The sequence below is a fragment of the Ahaetulla prasina genome, chromosome 15, assembly GCF_028640845.1.
Source record: "Ahaetulla prasina isolate Xishuangbanna chromosome 15, ASM2864084v1, whole genome shotgun sequence".
NCBI classification, from domain to species: domain Eukaryota; kingdom Metazoa; phylum Chordata; class Lepidosauria; order Squamata; family Colubridae; genus Ahaetulla; species Ahaetulla prasina.
The window spans coordinates 12,252,640-12,273,295 of record NC_080553.1 but is presented as its reverse complement, the minus strand read 5'-3'; the positions used below and the strand labels follow the sequence as shown (position 1 = coordinate 12,273,295).

Below are 20,656 nucleotides of genomic sequence, written 5' to 3'. Positions count from 1 at the left end.
TGAAACGCCTGCAAAAAAAAAAAATTGAGCTCAGAGGGTACCAAGGACCCCATGTTAATGAAATAGCCTGGCAAGACAACATCTCTCAATTACCTGGTGAAACTTATTTATCTATGGTAGAAATGGGATTTTAGAAACTCGAGAGAGGATTTGGCCTATTTAAGGAAGCCCAGGTGGGGGCAGAGAGTCAAACAAGGCCGTTGCCCGTGTTGTAAAATTAGTTCGATGAAGTTAAAATAAATCGAACGAACGAACAGGGAAGGCCAAGTTAGAATTGCCAGACAATTGATGTGCATCTCTAAGCTGGTTAATGCCATGGTCCGCCAGCAGCCTGTGGAGCTGGCAACCGAGTCGGACAGCGATGAGGCTGAGGAAGAACATGGGCCAGTCCTGAAGGCTGGGGAAGGCCCAGATGAGGGCTCTGCGTCGGAGGCTGAGGTGGGGCCAGGGCCATCAGGGAGTGATGTGCACATTCCAGAGCCTCCAGAGACTGACAGTAGTAAGGCAGAGGAACAGGAGGAGCCTGTTCCTAATGCACACGTGAGAAGAGCTGCCAGAAGGCAAGAGCAGCTCAAGCAAAAAGGACAATTCAGGAGTAAGGCCAGGAGATGATTGGCCCCTCCCATAAGGCTTAAAAGACCAGCAATGGCGTTTGTGCTCTTTGCCGGAAAACAACGTCGATAGCTAGCTTTGTCTTGCTGCATTCATTTTGTATCAGTGTCTTCTGAACTTTTGCCAAGAAAGGCCTTTGGCAGTTTGCCTAATTGGACCAAGATTGGTGATGGGACTGAGGAATTGTGTTGGGAGGAATTTGCTTTTAATTTAGTTGGACTGCACTGAGAATCAATGAATTCTCAGCTGCTCTAGTGAAGTTTGTTTGTTTTTACACTGAGTTTGTTACTACCTACTTGGGCCTGGGTCACAAGAGTTAACTGGCTCTTAGTTAGGGGGATGGAAGGACTGCCTGGTTAGGTGGCTCAGCGGCTAAGACGCTGAGATTCTCGGTCAGAAAGGCCGGCAGTTCAAATCCCTCGTAGAGGTCTCCTGTGTGAGCAGGGGGGATTGGACTAGATGACCTCCAAGGTCCCTTCCAACTCTTGTTACTGTTACACATTGCAAGGTATGGATAATGTTTCCCGATCAATTAATTTCCGATGGGCATTTCCACGTATTTGGTTTCTGTATTTTAAAGAGTTTTGCGATTCTGTACTCTTTGGGATCATCGAAGGGGTGTTTTCACTGCGCGAGGAAGAAAAAAACGGATCTCGCCCTTGATTTGTTGAGGTTGTGTGAAAGGCCTCGGAGAAGACTGGCGGAATTTATGATTTTTTTAAATTTATTTATTTATGTATGTCGTAACCCTGCAACTTTCATGGACAAAAGAAACACATCCTAATTTCTGGGTCTTCTTTTTTAATAAAATCTTTAAAATGTAAGGCTATAGCACCTTGGGGAAACGTTCCTCAGAGTGAAGGTGGATTTTAGAAGCTATCTTAAGAGTCCCATCTGCTGCAGAAGGTTTCTTAGGTACATTCAATGCAATAATAGTTTTTTTTTTCTCCCCCTTCCTTTCTCTTTTGTTAAAACTCAAAAAAAAAAAACCAAAAAACCTTCAGATTTTAAGCATCGCCAGCCCCCCCCCTCCCCCAGAGAGGCAGAGGCTTAAGACAAATGAATCCGTAATATAAGATTGGATTTAAGGGTGGGAGCGTGCAAGGAAGTGGATTTTGACTCCCCGTGCCAGGAATTCAAATAGAAGCAAGCAATTTTGCTCATCGCGGGAGGCTGGCCGAAATGTATGGGTGAAACTGGAGTTGCGTTTTGCACTGTATTTGAAGAAGGGGGATGGTGGACTACATGACCTCTAGGCGTTCTTTGCATGCTTAAAAAAAAGTTCTGTTAATCACGAATGAGGATCCAACTCACACAGCAACGGGGGGGCCGAGGCAGAGATACATTCAACCCCCTAAGAGGTTTTCCCCCCCCACTTTTCAGCTTTGCGCTAATGAAAAGTGAAAAGAACGAACACCGTTATGTCTACAGTTACAAGTTCCAGCGTAATCTTCCCCATGCATCGAAGGGGGGGGGGAGAAACGGCTTTCAAAAGCTCTCCCCACCCCACCCCACCCTTTGACTATCTACAGATTTGAAACTGAAAAGGATGTTTTGTTTTGCAACGATCAGCAAATATTTGTTCCTCTGGCGCTGCAAAACACAAGAGAGGGAGGCACAAGACCAGCGTGTTACGTTATTTTTGGTCGTCAATTTCTATCTGGATAGCTCAGTTTTTTTTAGAAGTCAGTATTATTAGCTAGGTCTGCCTGTTCGTCTACAGTCATGTTCGAATAGGAAGCCCTTTGGAGCGCTAGGATCATTTCATTTTATTTTTTTCTAAAAATCACCTAGTGCTAAAACCTTATTCTGGTCTGATTTTGAAGACACGTAGCTACTCGACTTACAACCACAATTGAGCTCAAGAGTTTACGTCGGAGGAGTTTGTGAGCTTCGCCCCATCGGACGACTTTTCTTGCCGCTTTTGTTAAAGTGACTCGCCCCCCGTTGTTAAATGGGAAGCGCACGGTTGGGAAGCGAATCGGGCTTCCCCCGTTGACTCGTCAGGAGGGGTCGCAAAAAGAGGATCACGTGGACACCACAACCGTCGTAAAATAGTTGCCAAAAGGTCTGAATTTGGATCACCGGACCACAGGCTGCAATGGTCGTAAGTGTGAAAACGGCCGTAACCCACTTTTTTCCGTGCCGTTGTTAACTTTGAACGGTCGCTAAATGAACTGCTGTAAGCCAAGGACTGCCTGCTATAGCTAGTCCTCGGCTTACGGCCATAAACTGAGCCCAAATTTTCCGTCGCTAAGCGAGGCAGTTGTTAAGTGAGCTTCGCCGGCCTTCCCGTCGCCTCAATTATTAAGCAAATCGCTGCAGTTGTTAAGTGAATTGTGCGGTCGTTAAATGAATCCGTCTCCCCTCCCCCTCCCCCAATTGACTTTGCTTGTCGGAAGCCGTCTGGGAAGGTTTACAAAATGGTGATCAAACGACCAGGGGACAGTGCAACCATCGTCAGTACCTGCCAGTTGCCAAGTGCCCAAATTTTGATTCCCACGGCCGCGGGGGATGCTGCAACGGTCGTAAGTGTGGAAAACCGGTCGTAAGCCACCGTTTTCAGTGCCGTTGTCACTAAGCCAAATGGTTGTAAGTCGAGCACTACCTATATTGGGTGATGAATGTCTTCAGGGCCTTCGCCGGATACCTGCGTTTGCGCAAAGGCGACGTCTCCTAGGCAGGCAGGCAGGACTGAACTGCCCAGAGATCCCACTCCAACCCCCCCTGTGCCGACCCACCTCTTCAGTAGCTAAGATGCTAAGAAGGTGGTTAGGACAATGCAAAAAAAACAAAAAACAAAAAAAAACCCTGGTTTGGTTTGGTTTCGAAGAGCGAGAATAGCACCACAGAGCGACAGCCCTGCTCAGCTCTCCGAATCAAAAATAGTGAAGAAAGGTCCAGCTTTGGACCTTCGGACAAGAGAGAGACCTATATACATATACACCCCACCCCACCCCTATGTAGAGAGAGAGATATATATAATACAGCCCCCCGCACCAGCCCCTAGACTGCCTCTCTGCAAGGCTGTGAAAATCCTGACCCCCGTGATTGGCAGGTGCCGGGCAGGAAGGGTTGAATGGCTCCCATGGAGACCAATCCAAGGAGGACCCCCCCTTCCACTCAATGACCGAGGTGGGCAAACCCCGCCCCGCAGCTGAAACGACTGCAAGGAATGGCTCCCCCACCCACCCACCCACCCACCCCCACAACCCAGCGACTCCCGTGCCACTTGGGCCTCCGCTGTACACAAGATACACGCACACCACACGCGCACGCGTGCAATGGCGGTGTGGAGTGGCCTTCTGCCTTGGTCGCCTTCTCCGTCTTCTCCATCTCCTGTCTTCTTCTGTACAAAAGCGTGCTCACTCTCACACACACACACGGACTGGCTTGGCCGCTGGGACACCTTCCCCGGCATCGCTTTCCATGCGCCTTCTTCCGATTTCTTGGCTGCTGAACATTCGCCTCGGTGGCTCTTCGAAGGCCTGCAATCTACCGGAATGGGACCACTCCCAAGGGCCCAGATCTTCCTTCAGCCTGATTTTTTAAAAAAAGAGAGAGAGAGAGAGAGAGAGAAAAGAAGAGAGAAAGAGAAGGGAAGAGAAGAGAAAAGAAAAGAAAAGAGGGAAAGAGAAGAGAGAAGAGGAGGGGAAGAGAAGAGAGAAAGAGAAGGGAAGAGAAGAGAAGAGAGGGGAAGAGAAGAGAGAAGAGGAGGGGAAGAGAAAGAGAAGTGGAGGGGAAGAGAAGAATGAAAGAAGGGAAGAGAAGAGGAGGGAAGAGAAAGAGAAGTGGAGGAAGAGAAGAGAAGAGAGAAAGAAGGAAGAGAAAGAAGAAAGAGAAGAGAGAGGAGGGAAGAGAAGAGAGAAGAGCAGGGGAAGGGAAGAGGAAGAGGAAGAGAGAAGAGAAGAGGGGTAGAGAAGAGAAGAGTGAAAGAAGGGAAGAGAAGAGAGGAGGGGAAGAGAAGAGAGAAGAGGGGAAGGGGAGAGGATGAGAAGAAGAGAGAAGAGGAGGGGAAGAGAAGAGAGAAAGAAGAGGAAAAAAAGAAGAGAGGAGGGAAAGGGAAGGGAAGGGAAGAGGAAGAAAAAAGAGAAGAGAGAAGAGGAGGGGAAGAGAAAAGAAAGAGAAGGGAAGAGAAGAAAAGAAAAGAAAAGAGGAGGAGAAGAGAAGAGGAGAGAAAGAAGGGAAGAGAAAAGAAGAACAGAGAAGAGAGAAGAGGAGGGGAAGAGAAGAGAGAAGAGAAGAGAAGAGAAGAGAAGAGAGATTACATTGAGTGGAGGTTGTGGCAGAAGGTCTTATAAACAGAATAACAGAATACCAGAGGTGGAGGGGAGCTTGGAAGTCTTCTAGCCCAGGCCGCAGCCCACTCTCGGGCCATGGTCTGTTTTGAATCGGGCTGCATGAGTGACGCGTTGGCACAGAGCGGTGGGCCGACACACACGCGAACAGCTCAACTTGCATAAGCGGCAGGCCGGTTCCCCTCTTCCCTGCCCCCTCCTCTCCCATTGGGCTGCCAAGCCGTAAAAATTGGGGACCGCTATTCTGCTCAAGCAGGAGACCCTGTGGTACCATTGAGCCCAAATTCAACTCAAAGGAAGAGGGAGACCCCTAAGCAATTGAGGATCTTGCAAAGCTTGGACGTTAGAACATAAAACGTAGAATAAGACCTTTGCGGTCTTCTAGTCCAAGCAGGAGATCCTTATACTACTGATGGCTAACCTTTTCTGGACCGAGTGCCCAAATACACATGTGTGTGCCTGAACCCCCAAAATGCAATGCGTGTATGGCCCCTACGCATACGCCCTGCACCCCTTCGCGCATGTGCATGCACACACCCCCCACCGCATGCATGGCACAGACCCGAAGACCAGCTAGCCAGCAGGAGGCACCCGCGTTTGCGCAGTGGAGCTGAACTGGGGCGATGGCTCGCGTCCCCACAGAGAGGGCGCTGCGTGCCGCCTCTGGCATGCATGCCATAGGTTCGCCATCATGGTCCTATAGCATTCCAGATAAATGGCTGTCCAATCTCTTCTTAAAAACCTCCAGTGATGAAGCACCCACAATTTCTGGAGGTGTTGTGATCCGCAGAGCTGGCAACCAGTCGGATAGCGATGAGGCTGAGGAAGAGTGTGGGCCAGTCCTGGAGGCTGGGGAAAGCCCGGATGAAGGCTCTGCGTCGGAGGCAGAGGTGGGGCCAGGGCCATCGGGGAGTGTGGTGCGAACTCCAGAGCCTCCAGAGGCTGACAGTAGTGAGGCAGAGGAACAGGAGGAGCCTGTTCCTAATGCACACATGAGAAGAGCTGCCAGAAGGCAAGAGCAGCTCAAGCAAAGAGGACAACTCGGGAATAGGGCCAAGAGATGATTGGCCCCTCCCATTTAGGCTTAAAAGACCAGCAATGGCATTTGTGCTCTTTGCCGGAAAACAACATTGATAGCTTTTTCTCGTTGCATTTGCATCGGTGTCTTCTGAACATTTGCCAAGAAAGGCCTTTGGCAGTTTGCCTAATTGGACCAAGGTTTGCGATAGGACTGAGGAATTTGTGTTGGGAGGAATTTGCTTCAATTTAGTTGAACTACCCTGAGAATGAAATAATTCTCAGCTGTTCGAATAAAGTTTGTTTGTTTTTACACTGACCAAGTTTCCTACTACCTACTTGGGCCTGGGTCACAACAGGAGGCAAGAAAACCACCAAACGCAAGAGCAGCGTTCCACCGATCCGTGGTTTTCACCGTCGATACATTTCTCCTTAGTTCTAGGTTGGATCCCTTCTCGATTAGTTTCCGTCCATCGAATGGGCTCAACAACCCTTCAATCCCTTCCTTGGATTTCGGCGTTACCCGGCAGGAGTTGGTTCCAGAAACCTCCCAGGGCCAATTTTTGAATGCAGATAATTAACTCCACTGAACATTTTGACAGTCCAGCCCCCTCCGTTAGCCCAGCAGCTGATGGCAAGGGAAGAGCTTGGCAAGACCCATCGCCAGAGAGCAAGGCGGGATGGTTCTGGCAGAGAGAGGCAGGGTTTTAATTTAACACACTGCGCCGCTTCTAGGCTGATGGAGGAAGATACGACGGGTGCGGTATTGCCAGGTTGGCATCGGCTGCAGCCTAGCTGGGGCCCCTTTGCAAGGTGATGTCAGACTGTGTAGTTAACAGCTGCAATCTGTGGAGTGTTTTCGCTCTCTCGTTTGAAACCGGGCAGCTCGAGATGGAAATCACTTAACTGTTCAGGCCTTCCCCAAAAAATAAAAGAAAAGAAAAGAAAAGAAAACGGCTCCTTAAGTGGTTCAGTGGCTAAGATGCTGAGCTTGCCGATCAGAAAGGTCGGCGGATCGAATCCCTCGTATAGGTCTCCTGTGTGAGCAGGCAGGGTTGGACTGGATCAGCAGTCACCAACTGGCGGTCCGTGGACCACTGGCGGTCCATGAGAAAACGTTGCTGGTCCGCAGAAAAATTATTTGCATTTTTTATATTGCACTAAATTACTATTTATCTTTTTAAAAATTCATATTAGTGGTCCGCGGGATTTACAGTTACGAATTGAGTGGTCCCTGAGGTCCAAAAAGTTGGTGACTCCTGGACTAGATGACCTCCAAGGTCCCTTCCAACTCTGTTACTGTCACTTCAAGACAGCACAGATGTGTAAAGGGGAGTTAAGGGAGCAAAGGGAGAGAAGAGAGGATGGGTTATGGTTTTTGTAGTATTCTAGCGTATGCTTGTTAGATGTTATACCCTGGTGGGGAGGGTGGAGCGGCGGGGGGGGGGGAGATAATTGTTTAAAAAAATTTTATTGTAAAACTTTTTCAATAAAAAAAAAGACAGCACAGATGTGTGCAACTGTTCTATTTTGAAGACTTGCAAGTGTTTGTTTATTGTTGTGCGTTGCCCAGAGGGGGGAGATGGGCAGCCATATAAATAAGATAGATAGGTAGATAGATAGATAGATAGATAGATGGATGGATGGATGGATGGATGGATGGATGGATAGATAGATAGATAGATAGATAGATAGATAGATAACAAAAAGGCATTTCGAAACCCTGCCACTTATTTGGAAGTCTACAAATGGAACCAAGTCACACAAATACGTATGACAGATTAGACTGGTGCAATGTTTTTTTCAACCTTGGCAACTTTTAAGACATGTGCGACTTCCAACTCCCAGGATTCCCCAGCCAGCGTGAGGGATTCTGGGCGTTGAAGTCCACACCTCTTAAAACATGCTGGCTGGGAAAATTCTGAGAGTTGACCAATCCACAAGCCTTTAAAAGTTACCAGGTTTGGAGGTTCCTGCTTGAGAGGAAACTTCAGTCACCAAACTGAAGTATGGGAATTCTCATCCTGGTTTAAAATATAAATCTCCAGATTGTGGACATAGCAGAGTAAAATTAGCTATCCTCCAAAGCACCTGAAAGCAGGACAAGAAACAGTGGATGGAAACTAATCAAGGAGAGAAGCAACCTAGAACTAAGGAGAAATTTCCCGACAGTGAGAACAATTAATCAGTGGAACGACTTGCCTGCAGAAGTTGTGAATGCTCCAACACTGGAAGTTTTTAAGAAGATGTTGGATAACCATTTGTCTGAAGTGGTGTAGGGTTTCCTGCCTGGGCAAGGGGTTGGACTAGAAGACCTCCAAGGTCCCTTCCAACTCTGTTTATTCTCTTCTATTCTAAAATTTGGAGACACGGTCCTTGGATGCCTCTGTATTTCAGTTTAAATGGGCTTCCCATTAATGCAGAGAGAGAGAAGGTATTTAGGAAGATACAAAGTCATAAATAACAGTTTATTAAGTAGAGCATCTGGGCTCATCCAACGCATTAGGAAATAAACTACCTTATAGATTGATGGACTCTCTACAACTAGCCTTTTCCGATTTGGGCAAGAGTCACGATGGTCGAATGGTGAAGGCGTTGGAGCCAGGAGGACTCGGGTTTGAATCCCACTCAGTCCCTGGCCCACCCAGGGTGACTTTCAGCCCTTGTCTCAGCCCAGCCCAACAGCCAGCGTGGTGCAGTGGTTACGGTGGTGTTGAACTAGGACTTGGGAGGGCCAAGGTTCTCCTCAGCATGGAAAAGGATGAAGTGGTTTGGAGTTCCTCAACCCAACTCATCTTGTAGGGATGATGTTGGGGAGGTAATCTGGAGACCCTTCAGATAAGATCCACTGAGCTCTTAAGAGGGAAGGTAGAAGTTTGGTTTAGCGGTTAAAGCAGGAAAGCAGGAGACTGTGAGTTCTAGTACTGCCTAAGGCACAAAAGCTGGCCGGGTGACTTTGGGCCAACCACCAGGAGATGGGGAGTTCTAGTCCTGCCTTAGGCTTGAAAGTGGCTGGGTGTCTTTGTGTCAATCACCAGGAGATGGGGAGTTCTAGTTCAGACTTGGGTAAGAAAGCTGGCCGGGTGACTTTGGGCCAACCACCAGGAGAAGGTGAGTTCTAGTCCTGCCTTGGGCATGAAAGCCAGCTGGGTAACTTTGGGCCAACCACCAGGAGATGGGGAGTTCTAGTCCTGCCTTAGGCTTGAAAGTGGCTGGGTGACTTTGTGTCAATCACCAGGAGATGGGGAATTCTAGTTCAGCCTTAGGTAAGAAAGTTAACTGGGTGACTTTGAGCTAATCACCAGGAGAAGGCGAGTTCTAGTTCTGCCTTGGGCATGAAAGCTGGCTGGGTGACTTTGAGCCAACCACCAGGAAGACAGAGAGCTCTAGCCCCGCCTTAGGCACAAAAGCCGGCTGGATGACTTTGAGCCAACCACCAGGAGATGGGGAGTTCTAGTCCCATCGTAGGCACAAAAGCAAGCTGTGTGACTTTGGGCCAATCCCCAGGAGATGGGGAGTTCTAGTCCTGCCTTAGGCTTGAAAGTGGCTGGGTGACTTTGTGTCAATCACCAGGAGATGGGGAGTTCTAGTTCAGCCTTAGGTAAGAAAGCTAACTGGGTGACTTTGAGCTAATCACCAGGAGAAGGCGAGTTCTAGTTCTGCCTTGGGCAAGAAAGCTGGCTTGGGTGACTTTGGGCCAACCACCAGGGAGACAGAGAGCTCTAGTCCCGCCTTAGGCACAAAAGCCGGCTGGGTGACTTTGAGCCAACCACCAGGAGATGGGGAGTTCTAGTCCCGTCATAGGCACAAAAGCAATCTGGGTGACTTTGGGCCAATCACCGGGAGACCGTGAAAAGAGGAAACTGTGTCGGATACATTCACCCCCTTGAGTTATTTGTAAAAACAATAAACGGCGGGATGCAAATCGATCTTAACACATGACCCAAGAGGGAGAATCTCACTCCGGCGCACGGTCCATGCAGAAAGTCCCACGTTCCTTTCCCACCTGCTCAAATCGAGCATCCTTTCCTGGCCTTCCCAACCCCGCCCCCCTCCAGCTGCTTTAAGGGGGTGCAGGTCACCCTTCCGAACGCAGACCCCTGGCCCTGCTGAAGCGCATAGAGCAGGGGCCCGACGCGGCCCCCCCCCCAAGCCTCCTGCTTTTTAGATGTGACCTAGAAAGCGAAACGGGGGCGGCTGCAACACTTCCAAAATTAAACAAGAAGGAGACGGATGGCAAGGAAAATGATGACGACGCCCGGGATGGAAGAAACAATATAAATCAAGACAGATGGTGAGGTGGGATGAGCAGGATTGGGGCTTTTTACAGGCTCGTCTGGTTAATTATCTTGTCATCCAGTTAAATTTGCATCTGTACCACAACTTTGGAATTTCACCAAGGAGGAGTGGGTGGCTTTTATCCTCCCAGGCAAAGGAGCCAAAGGACGCTCAGACTTTTTCATCTGGCCGGCTCTCTTGATTCGTTCGGGTTTCAACGCTAAAAATTAAATATATATATCAATATATATATTGCTCCCAGAAGCACGAAGCTGAAGCCTGAAGATGACGAATGAGACTTCGTCGAAACGTCACCAAGACACTTCCAATTTTACGCGGGAGAAAACCCGAATAACCAAAGACCCCCCCCCTCTCTCTATATATATATATAATTGTTTCAAAGGTTACCTGGAAACCGACAAGACTAGGGCTAGGAAATACTGCACGATCAAGAGGCCTCTTAGAAGCAGAATCCACTTCTAAGCGGATGAATGGCTCCGCTCGTCGCTCAGAAGAAACTCAGCGACGTTGAGAATGGAGTCAGCATTGTGCTCAGCTCAAGAGGATGCAAAGAATGGGCCCTGTTCACAACAACATTGCACTCTCAGGCTGCAACACAAGCACTACAACTCTTTCTCGGTGGTGAAATGTAAAATTTGTTACTACCGATTCTGTGGATGTGGCTTGGTGTGTGTGTGGGGGTGTGTAATGTGACTGGGTGAGCGTGGCCAACTTTTTTTTTTTTAATTTACTTCTAAGAGCATTTTTTTCCCCCCAACTTCTTTGGCCGAAGAGGCTGTAGAAAAAAAATGCTTTTAAAAGGTTCCTCTGACAATCCCAGCTGAGTTGCCTGATTGTCAGAGTCTTCTTTTCTTTTAAAAGCATTTTTTTTTGGCCTTTAAAAGAAAAAAAAAGCCTTTGACGATCAGGCAACTCAGCTGGGATTGGCAGAGCAGCCTTTGAAAAGCATTTTTTTCGGCCAAAGAGGTTGAAGAGCTGAGCCGCGCGATCGTCAGAGGATTTATTTTTTTTTTACTTTTAAAAGCATTTTTTCGGCCGAAGAAAAAAAATGCTTTTAAAAGTAAAAAAAAAAACCAAAAAAAAAACCTTCTAGCACTGATGATGTTATCCCCAACTAGGTAACATCATCAGTGCTAGAAGGGAGTGAGGTTTGTGAAGTGGAGGAGGAAGGGAGGAGGAGAAGAGGAGGAGGAGGAGACTGCAGTCCTTAATGCTCTCTGAGCTTGGTGGTTTTCTTGCATATTACCCAACTAGGTAACATCATCAGTGCTAGAAGGGAGTGAGGTTTGTGAAGTGGAGGAGGAAGGGAGGAGGAAAAGAGGAAAAGGAAGAGGAACAGGAGGAGGAGGAGGAGATTGTAGTCCTTAATGCTCTCAGAGCTTGGTGGTTTTCTTGCAGGCGTTTCATTACCCAACTAGATAACATCATCAGTGCTAGAAGGGAGTGAGGTTTGTGGAGTGGAGGAGGAAGAGGCTTGATATTGCTAGGTATTCACATGATGTGTCCAAAGTAGAATAACTGCAGCATGGCCATTTATGCTTTAAGTAACAACGTTGGTTTCGTTTAATCGGCGATCCATTGATTTGTTTTCTTGGTTGTCCGTGTTACTCTGAGAAGTAGCCATATCAGAGGGGTCTGAACTGGCTTTAGCTGCCACCTGGAGGGAACGAGACCCATCAGCCACTTTCAAAGGGTACAGCTTTGGGATCAAATATGGCCCCTGGATCAAATTCCCCCCTTTTTTCCTTTACTGCTTCCTGCGATCCCCTTTCTGGAATTAGGCAGAAAATACCCAAATCCCCGAGATGCGAGTTTGCTGTTTTTCCATAGGAAAACAATGTGGGTGTGTGTATATGTGCCTAATTGGATCGCTTACCCTCCAAGCAGTTTTTTTTTTTCTCGTTTGGAACATCCTTGGAAAGTCAAAAATTCATGGGATGGAAAGCCACTGGTTTTTTTTTTTAAATAATTTTTATTAAACAGATTTTTTAAAAAAACAAAAACAAAAAAGAAATATTAACACTTTCTTCTTTTCAACAGTTTCGCGGCAGTGATCAATACTTATACATTTTCTCTCTCTTATCCTAATGTATCTTTTATACATATATTTCTAATATATCATATATATATATCACTATAATATATTATGTTATTCTAATTATTTTATTTACATATATACTTAGATATACACGTGTACCCAATTTCCTTTGCACAATTTCTGTGTCTTCCTTTTTGTTCTTCTATTTCGACTCCTAATTTATCCGTTATTTAATCTTTCCTTGTCCTTTTATTTTTTTTTCCCTTTTCCTCCAACCATTTATACCATCTTTCCCATACTAGATAATATTCTGTTTCCTCTTTTTCTTGTATCTCCTTCGTAAGCTTATCCATTTCCGCACATTCCATGGTTTTTCTAATTACATTGTCGTCAGATGGTATATTGTTATTTTTCCAGTTCTATGCGTAGACTATCCGTGCTGCTGTAACTATATGGATAATTAAATACCGTATTTCTTTTTCATATGACTCTGGAATTATTCCCAGTAAAAGCCACTGTTTTTTAAAATTCACATTGGCTTGTGGTTCGAGGCAGCCGGAGATCCAAGAACGGCCAAGAGATGGTTGATGGAGAAGACATCTTCACCAGCCCTGCTCCAAGCTATTTTTTTTTTTCTTTATTTGCATTTATATCCCGCCCTTCTCCGAAGACTCAGGGCGGCTTACACTATGTTAAGCAATAGTCTTCATCCATTTGTATATTATATACAAAGTCAACTTATTGCCCCCAACAATCTGGGTCCTCATTTTACCTACCTTATAAAGGATGGAAGGCTGAGTCAACCTTGGGCCTGGTGGGGCTTGAACCTGCAGTAATTGCAAGCAGCTGCTATTAATAACAGACTGTCTTACCAGTCTGAGCCACAGAGGCCTATTGAGTGTTTGACCACCTTGCATGCTTGTGTTCAGAGAAATAGATCCGAGACGGGGCAAAACAAAACAAAACCTGTATCTGGTCTTCGACTGTAATAAACTTGGTTTAGATTTTATTTGAAAAACAAAACCGAGCACAGGTGATAGATACCAAAAGAGGCTTTGGAGCGTTCTTGAATGAGAACCAAAATCCAATTGGTTCCTTGGAGTCTAGCGGGATCTGAAAGTGAGGACAGCTATCTGCTTCCTGTCTCAAGTTCTTTCTGTCTTGTTTGTAGATGTTAATAAATCAGTCCCACAAACACACCATCACTAAGATAACTGAGAACAAGGAGGCAAAGGAGGAGGAGGAGGAGTGTACCGATAGAAGAGAATATTTGTAGCTCAAGGTTGAACTGTGAGGTCTTACAGATTTGCAGAGTTAGAAGGGATCTGTTCTGACCCAGGCCCAAGTAGGTAGTAGTAAACTCAGTCAGTTTAAAAACAAACAAACTTTATTAGAACAGCTGAGAATTAACTCATTCTCATTCGTCCAAACTAAATCAAAGCAAATTCCTCCCAACACAATTCCTCAGTCTTATCACCAACCTTGGTCTAATGAGGCAAACTGCCAAAGACTTTTCTTGGCAAAAGTTCAAAAGCAGAAGACGCCGACAAGAAATAAATGCAACAAGACAAAGCTATCAATGTTGTTTTCTGGCAAAGCTCAAACGCCGTTGCTGGTCTTTTAAGCCTTATGGGAGGGGCCAATCATCTCTTGGCCCTACTCCCGAGTCGTCCTCTTTGCTTGAGCTGCTCTTGCCTTCTGGCAGCTCTTCTCATGCGTAAATTAGAAACAGGCTCCTCCTGTTCCTCTGCCTCACTACTGTCAGTCTCTGGAGGCTCCGGAGTCCACACATCACTCCCCGATGGCTCTGGCCCCACCTCAGCCCTCATCCGGGCCTTCCCCTGACTCCAGGACTGGCCCATGTTCTTCCTCAGCCTCATCGCTGTCCGACTCCACTGCCAGCTCCGCAGGCTGCTGGCAGGACCACAACAGCTGCCTGCATTAAGAATTGGGAGAATTTTCTCAGTTCTGCCACTCTACTCCTTTGAAAACGGAAGACACGAGAAAGCGGAGTGGGAGATAGTTGGTGGGCAGCGCACACGCCTTCCTGAATAGAAAATCCACACTCTTCTCCTACTGTGAAGATAATCCCAATTTAGGAAAAGAGGGCACAGGCAGAGACCTTCACGCACGCACGCATGAGCGCGCGCACACACAAACACACACACACACGCACGCACAATGTGTACTTCTACAGCCAAACTGAGAAATCGACACGGATGGCCTTCCTGGCTCAGAAGCGGCAAGCGGTCTCTGACTTTCGATCCGATCGCTGCAATTGGAGGAGGGAATCTTCATTTTGGCTTTGGGACCCTCCCTCCCTCCCTCCCTCCCTCGCGGGGTCCCTTGCCCCATTCTCAACCCAGTTCAGCCCCAGGTTGGTGACCCCCTAAAGAGAAATGTGTGTTCCCCCCCAAGTCAGTTGTGGCTCTGGGTGAAGAAGAGAGGCTGGCTAGCAATCCTGGCGCTTCAAAGGGGAAGGAGGTTCAGATGTGCATGTGGACCCCCCCCACGCCCCCTGCACATGCGTGCATGACCCACCCACCCCCACGCATGTGCATGCGTCTCCCGCATTTGCCCTGCACTTGTGCGGCACAGGTGCAAAAATCAGCTGGCTGGCAGGAGGCGCGCATGCATACACAGTGGGGAGTTGGAAGGGACCTTGCAGGTCTTCTAATCCAACCCCCTGCTCAGGCAGGAAGCCTTATACCAGGGACAGCTAATCTTTTTGTCGTCGCAGGACGAAAGCGCGCGTGCCGGCACCCATAATGCAATGTGCGCACGTCCCCCCCCTGCCCCCACCCCATTTTGGGCCTAGCAGGCCTCCCCGCAGCCTCCTGAGACCAAAAAAGGGCCATGCAGGGGGCAACGCACCACACACACACACACCGTGCTCCTCCCGTCCCTGCACATGCGCGCGTGACCCCCCCCACCCCCTCACACATGTGCATGCGTCTCCCGCATTTGCCCCGCCTCCTGTGCATGTGCGGCAGAGACCCAAAAATCAGCTGGACGGCGGGAAGTGCGCGCGCACGTGCGCCGTGGAGCTGAGTTGTGGCGACAGCTCGTGTGCCCGCAGAGAGGGCTCTGTGTGCCACCTCTGCCGTGCATGGCATAGGTTCACCATCGCGGCACTATATCATTCCAGACAAGTCGCAGTTCAGTCTCTTCTTAAAAACCTCCAGTAATGAAACAACTTCTGAAGACAAGTTGTTCCATTGGTTAATTGTCCTCACTGCCAGGAAATTTCTCCTTAGTTCTAAGTTGCTTCTCTCCTTGGTTAGTTTCCACCCATTGCTTCTTTTTTCTACCCTCAGGTACTTTGGAGAATAGCTTGACCCCCTCTTCTTTGGGGCAGCCCCTGAGATATTGGAAGACTGCTATCATGTCTCCCCTGGTCCTTCTTTTCATTAAACTAAACATACTCAGTTCCTGCAACTGTTCTTCATATGTTTTAGCCTTTGGTTCCCTAATCATCTTTGTTGCTCTTCTCTGCACTCTTCCTAGAGTCGCCACACTGTTTTTATAATGGGTGATATTTTATAATGGGTGATGATAATAGTATAATATCTGTAATCGGGTTTTCCAGTTTTCTCTTCCTGTCCAAGGCAGGTTTCTATCAGAAGGGCAAAATAGTTTTTAAGAGAATGCATAACTCTCAAAAAAGCTACAGTCTAAAAGAAAGGGTCGCCAGTGTTAAACCTTGTCTTAGAAGTCCTAGCCTAAATCTGGGCATTGGGAATGTAGTTTAATGAAAAGAAGGATTTTGGGTGACATGGTAGCAGTCTTCCAATATCTCAGGGGCTGGAATTTCCTGACAGTGAGAACAATTAATCAGTGGAACGACTTGCCTCCAGAAGTTGCGGATGCCTCAACCCTGGAAGTTTTTAAGAAGATGTTGGATAACCATTTGTCTGAAGTGGGGTAGGGTCTCCTGCCTAGGCAGGGGGTTGGACTAGAAAACCTCCAAGGTCCCTTCCAATTCTGTTATTCTGCTATATGCTTTGTTTCCACCTCTTTCAGTCCTCGGATCGAGAAAAAGTGTGATGCCAAGGAAGTTCATACCATCCGCCGATTTTAATTTTAATTTAGATGTGTTTCTCCCTTCCCCCGCCCCCACCAGCTATTTACTCCTACAAAGGGCTGTTTTGATTTGATTTGATTTGCAGAGGGAAAAATAAACCAGGTTTTGTGGCAAGCATCAGAATGATGCGTTTTTGGCTTGGTTTTGAAGCGGTTTGACTATAGCGACTTAAGCCACACATAGTGACTAACAAATGGTGTTTTACTGGGATCGGTGGAGCTACTGGTTGTGGTTGCAGAAGCTGGGGGTGGGGTAGCTTGTTGGAACCCTAACTCCAATGTCTTCAAGCAAACACTGGTTTGGATGCCGCCCGAAATTCAGCCTGCAGTGGATAATAGCCAAATGGTTTCTCTGAACCCATTTATTTTTAACGTTCACAAAGTTACGCACGAATCATAAACTACCACAAGAAATGGAGGTACCACCATTTCTAAAAACTTCCTTTGCAGCCGCTACTCGTGATAAAAAGTCATCCACTTTCGCATATTCTACTAGGTTTCGAAGCCATAGGAAAAGCTTGCAGGCTATTTTGGGAATTGCTTCATAGCTCCATGCACAGAACGCGGAATCCTAAGGTTGGAAGGGACCACAGAGGTCTTCTAGTCCAGTCCCACTACTCAAGGCAGGAGTCTTATACGCTCTTCCAGTCAAATGATTGTCCAATTTATTTCTGAAACCCTTCCAGGGATGGAGACCCACAAAAGGCAAGCCGTTCCGTCGATTAATCGCTCTCACTGTCAGAAAATATTCTCCTTCTAGGTTAAATCTCTCTTTAATGAGCTTCCAACCGTTACTTCTTGTCCTGCCCTCTGGTGCTTTGCTAAAGATTCTTTCCAGAAGGAACTTTTACAGTCAAAATCCAGGCTCTGACCTGGAGGCGAAAGTCCTTTTCCATTTTTTAGCCCACAGCGGAGAGAAAGTTTTTATTAAAAAAAAGTTTATTTTTATTTTTTCTCATAAGCATATCTTAACTGTACAGTTTCTTATCTAACATCCATATTTTCTTTTAGCTTTCACACTAATACAATCTTCATCCTAAACAGTTTAAGTATATTCGGGGTTGCACTTCTATCATTTCATCTCCCTTGTTTTTACAACAATCCTTCTCCCTCTCCCCTCTTTCCTGTCCCTTCCTTCTTCCATCTACTCTTCTGTTTTCTTCTTTCCTCCTCTCCTTCTCCTCCTCTTCTTTGTCCCTTCTAACCTTCTCACCTACTCTTGTTTCCCCTCTCTTTCTTCCTCTCGTTTTCCCTTCCTCTCCTTCCCCTTCCTTTCCCTCACACCTCCCTTCTTCTAACCTTCTAACCTTCTCACCTATTCTTCTTTCCCCTCTCTTTCTTCCTCTCCTTTTCCCTTTCTCTCCTTCCCCTTCCTTTCCTCTACACCTCCCTTCTTCCTTCCTTCTAACCTTCTCTCCTACTCGTTTCCCCTCTCTTTCTTCCTCTCATTTTCCCTTTCTCTCCTTCCCCTTCCTTTCCCCCACACCTCCCTTCTTCCTCCCTTCTAACCTTCTCACCTACTCTCGTTTCCCCTCTCTTTCTTCCTCTCCTTTTCCCCTTTCTTCTTTCCCTCTCTCTTCCCTAACGGAGAGAAACTTAAAAAGCTGGCTAGCAAAAGAAACACCTGTCTAGGAAGACTCCGCGTCCAAAAAAACTGCCTGTCACCTCGGCTGCCTCCAGCTCTGCCCACAATGCCAACGGAGGTTTTGCAGAATCCATGCCCAGCAGTGCCAGCCGAGGGAGCTGGAACCTGTCCCCTGGCTGAGAACTGCACGCCAAAAACCCGACTCCTGACCTGAAACTCCACAATCTTTTTTTTCCCCCTGTTTCTTTCCCCCCCTGATCTGTGGATCGATCTCTCGGAGTGACAATTAGCCCCTTCGGGATGAAAAGAGGCCACATTTTAGCCCCGAGCAGAGACGGAAGAGCGAATCTCTCTCGCAGGTATGTCTCAATGCCCAGCTTGGAGTGCCGTTTCTCCCCTCCCTTGGCTGGCTAGGAAGAAGCCGATGGCCGAGAGGCAAAAAAAGCTTTTTAATCCACGCGATTTTTCAAGAGCCCCAACATTTGGAGGGCTGGGAAATTAAAAAGTCCTGCAGGTCCAATCAACTTGGTCAGTATCCCAGCTACTATTTTTTCCCCCTGAACTGCAGGGAGGGGAGAAAAAAAAAACCCTGCCTCTGGGAAGCCCAGGACCAACTCTGCCCATCCTGGGTCCTGCAGCTCCTCACGGGAGCTGCAAAACTACCTAGAAACTAGCCCTAGCACTGATGACGTTACCTAGTTCGGGTATTGAAACGTCTGCCAGAAAACCACCAAGCTCAAGAAAGCAACCAAAGATGCCCCCATTTCAACCCGCAGCTGCAAATATTCTCCCGGGGAAGCTGTGAAAAGCTTTTGCACCAACCAGACTTCCCTAACAGAATAACGGTGGGAAGGGACCTCGGAGGTCTTCTAGTCCAACCCCCTACTCCTTTGGCTTTGATCCACCTTGCTTTCCAAGCGCCCCGCACAGCAAGAGCTATTTCCCCCACCCCCTGGACCTTGTGGCAATGAGTTCCACCGGACGTGGAGTTCAGGATAACTTTCTAATCACTGGAGAAGGAATTCTAACTACACCGCCCAAGTATCTCCCTGTACATCCTTGAACCGTCAGCCTCAGGCTGGCCCCATTTGGGGTGGCATTTCCCCACCCCCTGGACCTTGTGGCAATGAGTTCCACCGGACGTGGAGTTCAGGATAACTTTCTAATCACTGGAGAGGGAATTCTAACTACACTGCCCAAGTATCTCCCTACACATCCTTGAACCGTCAGCCTCAGGCTGGCCCCATTTGGGGGTGGGGGGGGCAACCCAAGCTTGGTTCCTCAGACAGCAGTCACACTAACAAGAGTAGTGGAAGGGATCTTGGAGGTCATCTAGCCCAACCCTCCTGCTCTAGATCTGTACTAGGGAATCTCGAATCCACGGAGACCTTTTTCTGATGGACAAGCTCAAGCGTCTTAGCCACTGTGCTGCAGGAGCAATGCCAAGGAGCCAAGGCAGGAGGGGCCCTGGGGAAGATGGAAGCTGTAGTCCTGCAGGACAAGAGTGGAGGTGGGGAGGGAAGCAACCCAAGCTTGGTTCCTCGGAGAGCAGTCACAGTAACAAGAGTTGTGGAAGGGACCTTGGAGGTCATCTAGTCCAACCCCCTGCACTAGGGAATCTCGAACCCACGGAGACCTTTTTCTGATGGACAAGCTCAAGCGTCTTAGCCACTGTGCTGCAGGAGCAATGCCAAGGAGCCAAGGCAGGAGGGGCTCCGGGGAAGATGGAAGCTGTAGTCCTGCAGGACAGGAGTGTGTGTGTGGGGGGGAATCCAAACACTTCACCCGGGGGACCCCGAGGTGAGACAGAGAGAGAGACAGGCAACCCAGTCCCACCGCCACCCGCTTGCTCGGATGCTGCTGACTCTCGGCCAAGGCAGGGGTGGGGGCCGGGGAAGATGGAAGCTGTAGTCCTGCAGGACAGGTGTGTGTGTGTGGGGGGAGGGAACCCAGATACTTCACCTGCGGGACCCCGAGGTGAGAGAGACAGCCAAGCAACCAAATCCCCCCGCCGCCGCCCGCCCGCTCACCTGTCGCGGTTGCCGCTGACTCGCTCGGCCAAGGCAAGAAGGGCCTTGGAAGATGGAAGTTGTAGTCCTGCAGGGCAGGAGTTTGAGTGTGTGTGTATGTGGAACCCAGACACTTCACCCCGCGGGACCCCGAGGTGCGAGAGAGAGAGAGAGAGAGCCAGGCAACCCAGTCCCGCCGCCGCTCGCTCGCTCGCTCACCTGCCGCGGATGCCGCTGACTCGCTCGGCCGCCCGTCGAGGGGCCGTCGCCTCCGGCCGCCCTACATGCGTCCCCTGCGGCTCAGCCAGGCCAGGGCGGCCAGGAGCGCCAAGGAAGTAGCCAGGCCGGTGCCGGCGGAGGCGCGTCGGCTCCTGGCCCCCCGCCGCGCCGCCGTCCGCGCCTGCAGCTCATCGCCGATCGCCTGGAGGCGCGCCGCGGTGAGCTGAGCTCCGGAGACGCGCGCCCTGCCCGGGCTGCTGCTGCTGCTGTTGCCTCCGCCGCCTCCGCCGCCGCCGCCGCCGTGGCTGCTGCAGAAACAGCCGGCCGGGGGGCGGCCGGGCAGGGCGCAGGGGCACATGGCCGGGCCCGCCGACGGCGCGACGCTGCTCCAGCCGCCGCCGCTGCCGCTGTTCCCTCCGGCCAGCCCAGCGCCGATCGCCAGCCCAGCGCCCGCTCTCCTCGCCGCCGCCGCCTCCTCCTCCTCCTCCTGCCGCGG

General features: G+C 48.9%; 2 protein-coding genes across 2 annotated transcripts in view; one reads left to right on the top strand and one right to left on the bottom strand.

Moving 5' to 3' along the window:
- The window catches only part of RNFT2 (ring finger protein, transmembrane 2), an 88,626-nt gene that overhangs the window by 40,290 nt on the left and 27,680 nt on the right, over nt 1–20,656 (top strand). The window lies entirely within an intron of this gene.
- Nucleotides 1,406–20,626, bottom strand: HRK (harakiri, BCL2 interacting protein). Its single transcript, XM_058158382.1, has 2 exons — nt 20,161–20,626; nt 1,406–4,152 (listed from the first exon to the last, which is right to left on the bottom strand). Exon 1 carries the CDS (start codon nt 20,516–20,518, stop codon nt 20,222–20,224), a length of 297 nt encoding a protein of 98 aa, XP_058014365.1. The 5' UTR covers nt 20,519–20,626; the 3' UTR covers nt 1,406–4,152; nt 20,161–20,221.

What these genes read in the sequence shown, in the direction of transcription:
- HRK (XM_058158382.1), bottom strand. Translation starts at nt 20,518, where the DNA reads ATGTGCCCCTGCGCCCTGCCCGGCCGCCCCCCGGCCGGCTGTTTCTGC.